This window comes from Pyricularia grisea, assembly GCF_004355905.1.
Source record: "Pyricularia grisea strain NI907 chromosome V map unlocalized Pyricularia_grisea_NI907_Scaffold_6, whole genome shotgun sequence".
NCBI lineage: Eukaryota > Fungi > Ascomycota > Sordariomycetes > Magnaporthales > Pyriculariaceae > Pyricularia > Pyricularia grisea.
The window spans coordinates 343,196-353,944 of record NW_022156719.1 but is presented as its reverse complement, the minus strand read 5'-3'; the positions used below and the strand labels follow the sequence as shown (position 1 = coordinate 353,944).

The window sequence follows — 10,749 nt, the reverse complement described above, 5'->3', positions numbered from 1 at the left end:
CCCCCCCCCAACATATATTATCATCATTGGAAGAAAAAATCAAAAGAAAAAAAGAAAGAAAGAAAACGTGTACAAAAGAGCCTCTGCTAACTGGCTTCTACTCAAAAGCTGAAATGACTGCGCCCTTGCTCAGTGATGAGAATAGTGGGCTCGGTGCCAACCACATACCGGAGAAACGCTTCGGCGACGACGCTGACCTCGCCGGGGCAGCTCTATACTTGTCGTCACGAGCAGGAGCATACGTCAACGGCTTATCGTTGCTAGTTGATGGAGGCCTTGTGGGAATTCTGCCGGGTACTTATTGAGCTCAATTCTTGTTTGAGAAGCTACGCAAGAAACCAGGTCATAGACTCATGTTTATCTCGTTGTTCTCACAATGTGGTCATTATTGCTTGCTGCATCAGCGTTGGCAGATATGTAGCTCAATAGTGTCAATCGTTGTCGCGTGATCATCTTCGTAATGTTTTACCGCGTGCCGGCCTTGGCCAAGGCCTGATACCGGGCATGGATTCCATCATGAATAGAGGTTGTGTAGCCTGCTGAACTGAAAACCCAAGTAGGTTGAGAAAGCCTCTAGCCTAGTTATTATAGACTAGGCCATAGGTTAATGCATGGTTGGGTGGCATGGCTACTGCAGAAAGGGGGTTGGTTGCTAGCAGCCTCCACGGGCATTGTTGACATCCAGAGACCAGGAGTCTCTATCTCTGCGCGCGCGTTTCTTTGCAAACACCAAGCCGCAGACATTGCACAATGTGCCGGGGCCTGCTGGACCGTTGCGCCATTCCGGTGTGTCGGTTGTATGGCATTTGACGCAAGTCTGTGGAGGAGAAATTTTTCGCTTCTTGTCGGAGAGAAGCGGAGAAGAACAAAAAGAAATGTTAGTCTAAAAAAAAAAAAAAGACATTATTTCCTGACCAGGGGAGTAGGTTGGGGGTGAGGGGACATTGAACTGTAGGATCCGGATATCCGGGTAAACGAGGGGAAGAAAAAAAAAAAAAAAAAAAAAAAAAAAAAAAAAAAAAAAAAAAAAAAAACATACGTTAGAAGCATCCTCGTGGGGTGGTCGCCAATCAAAAAGTTCAGAGACGCCAAAAAGTACACCACTGGTACTGATTTGTTGTTGCCTTGGGTCGGAAGCGAAATTGATTCTTGAGGCATCGGTTGAGCTGCCATCATGGGCTGACATGGCTGCTGAATTGGTTGGTAACGTCGAACGCCGTCGGACCAAGGGTCGAACGACGCTGGCGGTGGTGCCAAAGTCGGGGGAATCTGCTGGCAGCACGTGGGTCGGGGGACTACACGGGTGGGATGGAGTCACCATGCGAGCACCATCAGCCCCGAGTGCGTTCAACCAAGTCCATACTGCTGGCTGCTGTTGACGTTCTTGTGTTTTGGCGGCAGCAGACTTGTTCGACTGGTGACGGGGGTTGTAATTATAATTATTATGGTGATGTTGAAGATGCTGGCGATGTTGACGGTGCTGCTGTTTGTGGGGCGGCTGCCCGTGATCCCGCTCGGGGCTGCGACCGGGAGGGCTCCCGTCACTAATCTGCTTCGCCGACTGCTCTGTAAGGTTTGCGCACATTGCCTAACGTGAGAGTTGTGTCCGATCGTTGAACATTTGTCTGGGCGAGGGAGGTTTTTTTTTGGATTGAGTTGAAGTGAATACTAAAATGGGTTGACTTTTTTTTTTTGGTTGAGGTTTTTTTTCCTCCTTCTTTTCTTGTTGGTGAAATGACAATTGAAAACAAAAACGAAACAAAAACACAAAACCCCCCAAAAAAAGATTGAGTGCGGTCGGTGATGATAAAAGCTAGACTAGACCCAGAACTAGGTAGTTCTTGAGGATAGAACGGAATTTTGAAGTAATTATGGGCAGTCGTCGCGTGAAGAAACTGGGGCGCGCTACTGGCTCTCTCCACTTTCTCCCGTGGGTGGGCTCGCCTGGTTGGTTACTTCTGCTAGTCTAGTGTGCAGGTAGGTACCTAGTCGACAGCGGGAGTACCGTATTTGGGATCCATGTTTTTGCCACCAGGACCCTGCCTGGATTGAATTCAACTGAACTGGCGGGGTCTAGTCTATCCGTCCGTACCTACCGAAAGAAATGAGTCGACAGCAACAATTTCTTCTTGTTTTGCATGCGGCAGTTAGAAGCAACTATACTTGACCAATCAAGGGATAGCTAGGTACAATAGGTACCTACCTACCCTTGTTACCTAGGTACCTAGGCACGCTCTTTGGGACTTCGTTATCGCTCGCTACTGGGAAGAAAAGCTGTAAACCGTGGGGTTCCACCCATGAAGTTTCCCACATGTATGAGGTGGGTACCAAGGTCAGGTACGCGCATGTTAGATCAAACCTGTTGATTGATCGTACAGCATTGTTGTCGTCGTGTAGCCTCGGAGAAAACTCTCCGTGATTGAAGCTGAAATCTTTCATGTCCGGATTAATTAATGATCCGAGCCTCTGACCAAGTTCCCTCCCCATTGCAATACCCTAGTGGATGGATAAACGAATGTATGTATGTACGAGACTAGCATGTATTCGAAGAAAAAAAACGAAAAAAAAGCCTTTCTAATCCCCTTCTTCCTTACCTGGATACTTACTTACCTACAATACGTAGATATGATACTTTTTCTATATCTATTATGTCATCTGTTCGATCAAAACAATTTAATTCCACCCCTCTTTTTTTTTTTTTTTTACAAAAAGATCTATTACAAATACTGACAACAATTGATCAGATTCCACGTTGATTGACGTCAATACATACTCATGTGTGTAACACGCCGCCATGCTCACGCAAATCAGCCAGCTCCATGCTTCCTCCTTGCCTCCATAGCAATTTCTCCGGCAGACTTCAGCGATAAATCGTCTTATGCTAAATTGCAGAAGTATCACTGGCTGTCCATGCGGTAGGTGGCGTCCCTGCAGCATGCATCACACCGGTGATTTGGTTATTGATTTGGTTAGTTGGGTAGTCTACAGCACGTATCTAGTTTAGACCAGTACCTAGTGTGGATAGTAGCCACCTCAGATTGATAAGGGTCCTGAAAAATATAACATTCCATGGTGTGAAAAACCCTCCAGGCCAAGGCAAGCCAAGACAACAGCTTCTTGGCATTCTTTTGCTTATTTTCGAACTTGGTGTATCGTATACAGTACAGTATGTACTTTATTTCCCGCAAAATCGCTATGCAACCAGTAATTTCCCGACAATTACCAAGCTTTGAAGCCACATGGGATAAAAAAGGGGGGGGGGGGGGGGGGGGGGAGAGACAGAGACAGAGAGAGAGAGAGAGAAAAAGACCAGCACTAAATAGATCGCATGTGATTTACTATCATGACATGACAGCCTTCCTAAGTGCATCAGCGCACCTCCATACGTCCTCGTACGAGTTGTACATGGGTACCGGCGCCACACGCATCACGTCGGGCTTGCGCCTGTCGCACACAACACCGGCGGCCTCCATCTTTTCACCGACAGCGTCCAATAGCCCTTCCCTAAGGAGCACGCTCAGCTGAGCGCCGCGCTCGTTTTTGTTCGAAGGGGTGATGATTCTAAATGCGGGCTCCTTCTTCCCATCACCCACAGAAGAGGCAGCCTCATCCTTGAGGATGCCGTTGAGCAGGTGCTCTGCGTAAGCTGTCAGCCGCAGAGACTTTGTCCTCAGGTCGGCCGGGGTGGTCAGATTATACACGGATAAGGCGGCGCTCAAGCTAGCGAGATCGATGCCCGACGGGTTGCTCACGACCCAACCCTGGGCGCCAGGGGTAGGATCAAACTCCTTGGCCATATTGAAACGTGTTGTCTTGTTGTTGCCGTACCAGCCAGACAATCGCTGCTTGAAGCCATCGCTGTCGACCTTGCCATGCCTCTCGTGGACAAAAGCACCGGCTATGGCACCGGGCCCAGCGTTGAGGTACTTGTAAGTGCACCAGACGGCAAAGTCGACATCCCAATCGTGCAGGCTCAGAGGCACATTGCCGACGGCGTGGGCAAGGTCCCAGCCAACCACGATGCCTTTGGCGCGGGCGTGGGCCGTTATCAGCGGCATATCGAAGAGCTGCCCACTCCAGTACTGGATTCCGGGCAGGAGCAGGAGGGCTGTGCTGTCGGCGTGCTCATCGATGGTGGCGAGGATCTTTTCGGTTGAGATGTAGTAATTCTCATCTGGGTGGAGCTCAACCAGGGAGGTGGCGGTGTCGAGACCATGCCATTGGATCTGGGAGGCGATGGCGTACTGGTGAAAATTGAAGGGGGTGAGTTGAGCATAAGAAGAAAAATAAGAAAAAAATAAGAAAAAAATAAGAAAAAAATAAGAAAAAAATAAGAAAAAAAGAAAAAAAAAGAAAAAGACCTCATGAAAATTCACAAAAAGAAAAAAAAAAAAGAACAACAATTTGACTTACAGTGTCACTCGGAAAGGGCTTCCACTCTGAAATGATCTTGTGACGCTTCTCACTGGGACGGTAGAAGGAAGCCATCATGAAATGCAGGTTGGCAGTCAGGGTGTTCATGATGGCGATCTCGTCCGGGCTGGCGCCGACAACGGCTGCCGACTGGACGGCACAATCAGCGGCCATATCCTGCCAGCATTTCAGCGGCGAGTTGTCCCAGGGGGTAAAGTGGCCATGAACACCAATGGACGCCCAGGTCTCCAACTGAGCATTGATGTAATCTCTAGTGGCCTTGGGCTGCAGGCCAAGCGAGTTGCCACAAAAGTAGACGGCAGGTGTGACATTGTCGTCGTTGATATCAGCGTTGTTGGAGATGCCGTTTTGGGCTGTGGCAGTCTCTCCAGGTTTGGCATGGTTAGGTGGATATGCTGTGAGAGGAGGCAGGGCCCAGAGGAATAAATAAGGGTTAGTAACGGAGATATGACTGGGTTGGAACATGTAAGTTCTATCCTTCTTTCTTTTTTTTGGTTGTTTACTTCCGATATGGGGCCGTCCATATTTAGAAGCGGAACGGTCCGACCAGGTCAGATCCAGTTTTATTATTGGGAGAGCATGGGCCCCGACAAATCAATTTTAACTGGGACAAGAAACAAAATAAAAAGATAAATATTAAGAACAAATATAAAAAGAACCCACCTGGTAGACGTCCATCAAGAGCCTTCTTCTTCAGCGACGCACGGGTGGGGAAAATAAAGTGCTCACGCATGTGCCGAATCGGGCATTTGGCATCCTCGGAGCGGGCGTAATCCAGGGTGTTGGCATCGGCGGGGAACTCGATGGGGTCCGCTGCTATGGCACAAAGGCTTTTTTTGGTAGCAGCCATGATGCAGACTTCGAGGAGGATAGGTGGTAGATGATGGGGTTCTTGGTGGCTTTGTCAGGGATTCGCAAACAAAATAGATTAAAGTTCTTGAATGGATGGATCCGACTTTTGGCGGAATTTGAAGGGATTTAATTTGACAGGGTGATGGGGGAAGGCAGAAGATGGATGGATTGCGTGGTCGGATGAGGTTTGAGAGAACCAAGGAAGAATAAGGCAAGGAAGGTGACAGACAAGGGGTTGAGTAGCTAGGGTAAGGTGTAAGGTAAGGTAAGGTAAGGTACCTAAGCGGGAACAATAATTGGGCGGTTGATTCCTCAAAAACGATCTTGTCTTGTTCCTCATGTTCATTCAATTCAATTCCACATTCCCCCCCTTTCCCAGTGAGGACGCTCGAGAACACTTTGTAGCCGAGCCCATGACAATGGTGTACAGCAACCAGCCCCAACGGTCAGGACGACGCCTGCAGTCGATTCGAACCAGGCCCCACAGGGTCCGATGCCGCAGGTTACTCGGGGCAAGTGTTTTGCAGCAGAATTGGACTCACCGAACATTGCATGTATGGGTCGTGACGACATTTCCTTGCAGAACTCCACCAGGACGTGGCGCAAACCCGTCTTCAGCCGCGCCTAGCCGTGGTTCCGCGTCAGAGGCGGTGGACCTCGGCACAAAAACCATGAGGCTTTTTCAGTGATGCGGAATTATATCATGTCAATGCCAACCCTGCGACTGACAAGGTCAGTTCCATCTGCTGTCATATTTGAAATTGGAACCGACCCCATATGTATTGTCAATGCGTAACAGTATCATAATTTTGTCTGGAGATGGCGTGGTAAATGGGAGATATATTTACTTGTAAAATACTGGGACAAGCCATAGATGCAATATTATTCGCTGCTGAGCTTTGGTCCGATGCTCTCCGAAGCCGGGAATTCGGAACTACCAAGACTAGCAGGACCCAGGCAGTAGCGGGTCATTCACCGACATGATACTTGGCATCTGAGTCCTGACTTTTCCTTAAGGTGTCTTCGGGGGACCTTGTGTTGGATTGTTGGAAGAGGGAAGAGTAAGATGCCTTTTGTTTTTTGTGTTTTTCTGTTTGATTTTTACTAGAGAGTGAGCAGCGAACAAAGCAAAGCAGCACAACCTCAAGTGTACATACAAGAACAACGAAACAAAAACAGACAGAAGACAACTCCCCTTATTGCCCTGTTGCATTCTTTCCGATCAGACGAGAAAAAGACAGTTATCAGACCAAAAGCCGAACAAGGAATAGCCAGCTTTCTTTGATATTTTTTTTTCTTTCTGTTTTTTCTTTCTTTTTTTGCAGCATTTGTTATCACGTCTTAAAGTATTGTCTCTTGTTCTACACAAGCACAGTCACTCACTTACACCGTTATCTCTCCCTATTATTCCGATCAGCACCACTCACACTCCCTAAAAAAAGAAAAAAAAAAAGAAAAATTCATTGCACACCACCGCCACCACAATGTCACCCCCTGAACATGCGCCACAGTCCCCGGCAGCCTTGGCTTCATGGCTCGAGTCAAAATACTCTGTCACACCCAATGGCTTCTTACCCTCGGCAGAACCACTAGCAGTCCTACCCAACACCTACTACCAGCCCTGGGAGACACTGGCCTCTTCCCTGCCCAAGCTCCTGCAGAACAACACCTTCCGGGCCCATGTCGACGCAGAGTTGCCCGTGCTCTCCACATCCCGCCTGCAAGCCGAACAGGAGTGGAGGCGCGCCTATCTGATTCTGACCTTTGCGACCCACGCATACATATGGGGCGGAGATAAACCGTCGGAGCACCTGCCGCCCCAGATCACCGTGCCGCTGCTCGAGGTTTCGAAGCATCTCGATCTGCCCCCGGCTGCAACCTATGCCGCCACGAACCTGTGGAACTTCCGCACCACGGCCGAGGGTGCCCCCTTTAGTGACCTTGACGCCATCGAGTCTCTCGTCACATTTACCGGGACCCCGGATGAATCTTGGTTCTATGCCGTCAGCGTTGCACTCGAGTGCGAGGGCGGCAATGTGATCCCCGTCATGATTTCGGCCATGAACGCCATCCCAAACAACGATCTGGCCGCCTGCAGGCAAAACATTGCGGCGCTGCACAAGCTCATGGCATGTATCCGCAGAGTCGGCGACATCCTCGACCGCATGCACGAGCGCTGCGGCCCGGACGTCTTTTACCATGCTATCCGGCCCTTTCTGGCTGGCAGCAAAAACATGGCTGATGCCGGCCTTCCGCGCGGTGTGCTCTACGACCAAGGTGACGGCAAGGGTGACTGGCTGGGTCTCAGGGGTGGGAGCAACGGACAGAGCAGTCTGATCCAGTTCTTCGACATTGTGCTGGGCGTTGAGCACAAGGCAACCGAGAACCAGAACTCGGACCTGAAGAAGCACGAGGACAAGGAGCTGCCCTTCCACGAGGAGGTGCGCGCCTACATGCCTGGCCCCCATCGTCGCTTTCTTGAATACGTGCGATCCCTGCCGAGCATCCGTGACTTTGCACTGCAGCCGATGGAGACAGACGAGGCCATTGGAGAACGAGATGATGATGATGAGGAGGAGGAGGAGGACCACGAGCTCATGGCGGAGCGTGGCCTGCTGAGGAGCACCTTCACGCGGGCGACCCGGGTGCTGGCTGGTCTGCGAAACAAGCACTTGCAGATCGTGGCGCGCTACATCATCCTGCCGTCGCGTAGGCAGCAGCAGCAGGTTCGAGCTGGCCTGGGTCAGCAACCGGGTCAGAGGAACATTGGACTGGCCGGCGTGGCGTGGCGTGAGCCGCCTCAGAACCCGGTAGCGATACCCAAGGATGATGGAGATGGTGTCGCTGGTGGTGGCCAGCGGAAGAGGCGCATGTCAGAGACTCAGCTCACGGGTACAGGTGGAACAGCCTTGATGCCCTTCCTCAAACAGGTTCGGGATGAGACGGTACGGGCTGGGCGGCCGGATGAAGTGGAGATAGAGGCGTAAGATTTCTTTTGGTTTCTCATGGGCTTCTTTGAATTTTTTTCTTTTTTGGCGGCATTGCATGGCGAACTGGGAATAGCAGTCCGTGGAGATTGTTCGTACGGCGTTCCGGTTAATTTTGGGAATAGCGACACTCGAGCATACCTCAGGAATTCTTGGTAGCAGGCATTTTGTTTTTTGTTTTGTTCTGGGGATGGATTTGTGGATTTAGTACCTTTTTCTTTGTCATTTTGTGTCATTTCCCATTGGTTTAGTTAAACAAGTTCGACAACAATCAAGTTTGCGGGAACATTTATACATGCAATTTTAGTAAACGTGGAAAAACGTGAATCCATTGCTCAGATGGCTAATGTCGTGGCGTCCGGCTTGACATCTGAAAAGACTTTGTCTGTTTGAAATCATCATCGGCTCTAGACTTGTCAACCTACCCTTCGCACACCAACTCCCGATCTGATATCAATGGACCCGAGGTCAATCATCACTGAAACCCCTCGATGATACAAGAGAAATTCCCAAAGTCTAACACACTTTCTCACTAGTCCCCGTCATGACGTCTGTCCTCTGACATCTGGAGATGAAATCAAATCAACCCTCTTACTTGAATGTTTACATGACCAAAAGAATGTCAAGCCTGCCTGGCACTAAAAATACCACCGATCCACTCATCCCTCAGCTGCAAAGCTGCAACTCCATCCTGGATCAAATCCCAAAGTTCTTCAACAGTATACCACGCCTCAAACTCGCAGCCGCTCTCTGACCGCCTCAGACCACCCTCGACAAAGCCCAGTGTCAACTCTACCCATCCTCTGACCCCGTCAGCGGTGACACTCCCCGGCGGCTGACGAAACTCTATGGTCCGGGTTCCGATTCCTTCGTTCATCAGCCTGACCAGGTTCCACTTGAACCGTTGTCCGCTCAGCCGGGGCAGACAGCCGCGAGTAGCCCGCGCGAACCCCGAACCAGGCTCCGGCCCGTACGTGTTCAGCGCCGCAACAACGCCAGGGACGCCTCCATCCCTTGCCGCCAAGTCAACTACCTGGAAGCACTGTTCCAAAGTTAACCTGCCGCCAAGAAAGGCGCTGCCAACACGGTTGCTTTGGCACCAGTGTCTGGCCGATGCCCGCCTGGCCACTGGCATGAGAGCGTCAAAGGCAGGCTCTGTCGAGAGGATCAACTTTCCCAACGTGGCAACCTCATGGGGCTCCATGGCAGGCTCGGTGGATATGTGGATATGGGTGCCGCAAGTTGGAGATGCCACCACGACGAATGAAGAGCCCAGTACTGCGAATATGGTGTCGAGGTCGTCGGTCCACTTTGAATAGAGGTTGTACTTGGGCGAGACTAGCTCCATGCCATCTAAAAGCCATGATCAACATCACATCAATCACAGATTGACGTGAGAGACTAAGGTGTCAGCATGTAGAGAAATAAATAGACAAAAAGCATAATGAGCAGAATAATTAACAAAGCGGTCGTGGTCCCATACAATGTCCCTTGGCTGCATCCTCCTTGATTGTGATCTCGGGCGAGATTGACCATGTTTTATAAACCTTAGCTGACTTGTCTTTTTGGTCGTTGACAAAGATGTCTAGGCCAGCTCTATTGAGCCTCTCGCTGACCTGCGTTGCAAGTGCTTTCCAACTCGAGTGCTTCTTCTTACTGCCTAGGAGAAGTTCGATCTCGACACCGAACGCCCAATTTCGATAAGGCTGCATGGCTTTCTTCAGATCAACAGAGGCAAGATAATTTTGGGAGATGTGAAGGCCGCTATGAGGATAGAGGCAGATGGTTCATTCGTTGAGATGGAAAGGAAAGAAAGAAGGAAGCCATCCCCGTATAATATCGACCACCACAAACGCCGCTTTTATAGTCATTTTCAATACTAATATTTAGGACCGGCCCCCAAGCTCTGTGCCGGGGTTCATCCTTCACAAGTAGCAACGAACACCTCCTGAGTGTAGGGGGTACGGTGTCAGGAAAAGGGAGGGATCTTTTCCCTTTACAGGATGGGGATTCTCGAGATACAAAACAACAAGCGACGGCCCACTGGCCCAGCCCAAACCGCGGCCCGCTGCCCTGGGTCTCGAAGTTGTAGTGAACTTTATGGTCCTGTACAAGCCTGTCTTGCGTACTTTGGTTAGAGACTGGGACTAAAAAGTCGCCTCCGTCACTTGGAAGCCGAACTCGGCCACTCGAGCAGGCAACTAGGTCATATCGAGGCCGCGAGATTGACCCCCTCGGCGGCAAAAAAGGATATGGCCCCTGGACTGGCTGACCGGCTGATGCTACTCTCCGGTTAATCAAGTATAGTGTGCCGCAAATCATGTGCCTGTACTAATATAACATGATAAACAGTGGCTGGGATAAGGGATACCTCGCACTTCACCTTTATTACCTTACCTGTGTGCGACCAAACGTTGAACGTAATACATGCTGATTGATTACTGTAACTTACAGGACGCCAATAATACTGTTCATT

The 10,749-nt window shown here is 50.1% G+C and overlaps 6 protein-coding genes across 6 annotated transcripts in view; 3 read left to right on the top strand and 3 right to left on the bottom strand.

Annotated features, from left to right (window-relative positions):
• The window catches only part of PgNI_08071 (uncharacterized protein), a gene marked incomplete at both ends in the record, with an annotated part of 1,038 nt that extends 733 nt beyond the window's left edge, over positions 1-305 (top strand). The window contains one exon of the mRNA XM_031128071.1: positions 109-305. Within this exon, the coding sequence (XP_030978591.1) occupies positions 109-305 (197 nt within the window). The remainder of the gene's footprint in view (positions 1-108) is intronic.
• On the bottom strand, positions 6-1,805 carry PgNI_08070 (uncharacterized protein). The gene is made up of 2 exons (XM_031128070.1): positions 1,040-1,805; positions 6-841 (listed from the first exon to the last, which is right to left on the bottom strand). Exons 1-2 carry the CDS (start codon positions 1,583-1,585, stop codon positions 653-655), a joined length of 735 nt encoding a protein of 244 aa, XP_030978590.1. The 5' UTR covers positions 1,586-1,805; the 3' UTR covers positions 6-652.
• Positions 1,806-2,657: 852 nt separating this feature from the next.
• Positions 2,658-3,048, top strand: PgNI_08069 (uncharacterized protein). Its single transcript, XM_031128069.1, has 2 exons — positions 2,658-2,915; positions 2,982-3,048. Exons 1-2 carry the CDS (start codon positions 2,776-2,778, stop codon positions 3,040-3,042), a joined length of 201 nt encoding a protein of 66 aa, XP_030979187.1. The 5' UTR covers positions 2,658-2,775; the 3' UTR covers positions 3,043-3,048.
• A 194-nt stretch (positions 3,049-3,242) lies between these two features.
• On the bottom strand, positions 3,243-5,778 carry PgNI_08068 (uncharacterized protein). Its single transcript, XM_031128068.1, has 3 exons — positions 5,098-5,778; positions 4,414-4,829; positions 3,243-4,244 (listed from the first exon to the last, which is right to left on the bottom strand). The coding sequence occupies exons 1-3, from the start codon at positions 5,282-5,284 to the stop codon at positions 3,342-3,344; spliced, it is 1,506 nt and encodes a 501-aa protein (XP_030978726.1). The 5' UTR covers positions 5,285-5,778; the 3' UTR covers positions 3,243-3,341.
• Positions 5,779-6,770: 992 nt separating this feature from the next.
• Positions 6,771-8,273, top strand: PgNI_08067 (uncharacterized protein; the record flags this gene model as incomplete). Its single annotated transcript, XM_031128067.1, has 1 exon — positions 6,771-8,273. One exon carries the CDS (start codon positions 6,771-6,773, stop codon positions 8,271-8,273), a length of 1,503 nt encoding a protein of 500 aa, XP_030979185.1.
• A 622-nt stretch (positions 8,274-8,895) lies between these two features.
• On the bottom strand, positions 8,896-9,985 carry PgNI_08066 (uncharacterized protein; the record flags this gene model as incomplete). The annotated part of the gene is made up of 2 exons (XM_031128066.1): positions 8,896-9,626; positions 9,757-9,985. The coding sequence occupies 2 exons, from the start codon at positions 9,983-9,985 to the stop codon at positions 8,896-8,898; spliced, it is 960 nt and encodes a 319-aa protein (XP_030979186.1).
• Positions 9,986-10,749: the final 764 nt, after the last annotated feature.

Excerpts from the sequence above, each read along its gene's own strand:
- PgNI_08070 (XM_031128070.1), bottom strand. The coding sequence starts at position 1,585 with ATGTGCGCAAACCTTACAGAGCAGTCGGCGAAGCAGATTAGTGACGGG. Across the intron at positions 842-1,039 it reads CCCACGAGGATGCTTCTAAC|AAGCGAAAAATTTCTCCTCC; the intron begins GTATGTTTTTTT and ends CTCTCCGACAAG.
- PgNI_08069 (XM_031128069.1), top strand. The coding sequence starts at position 2,776 with ATGTGTGTAACACGCCGCCATGCTCACGCAAATCAGCCAGCTCCATGC. Across the intron at positions 2,916-2,981 it reads TATCACTGGCTGTCCATGCG|TCTACAGCACGTATCTAGTT; the intron begins GTAGGTGGCGTC and ends TTAGTTGGGTAG.
- PgNI_08068 (XM_031128068.1), bottom strand. The coding sequence starts at position 5,284 with ATGGCTGCTACCAAAAAAAGCCTTTGTGCCATAGCAGCGGACCCCATC. Across the intron at positions 4,830-5,097 it reads TCTTGATGGACGTCTACCAG|CATATCCACCTAACCATGCC; the intron begins GTGGGTTCTTTT and ends CTCCTCTCACAG. Across the intron at positions 4,245-4,413 it reads AGCCCTTTCCGAGTGACACT|TACGCCATCGCCTCCCAGAT; the intron begins GTAAGTCAAATT and ends AATTTTCACCAG.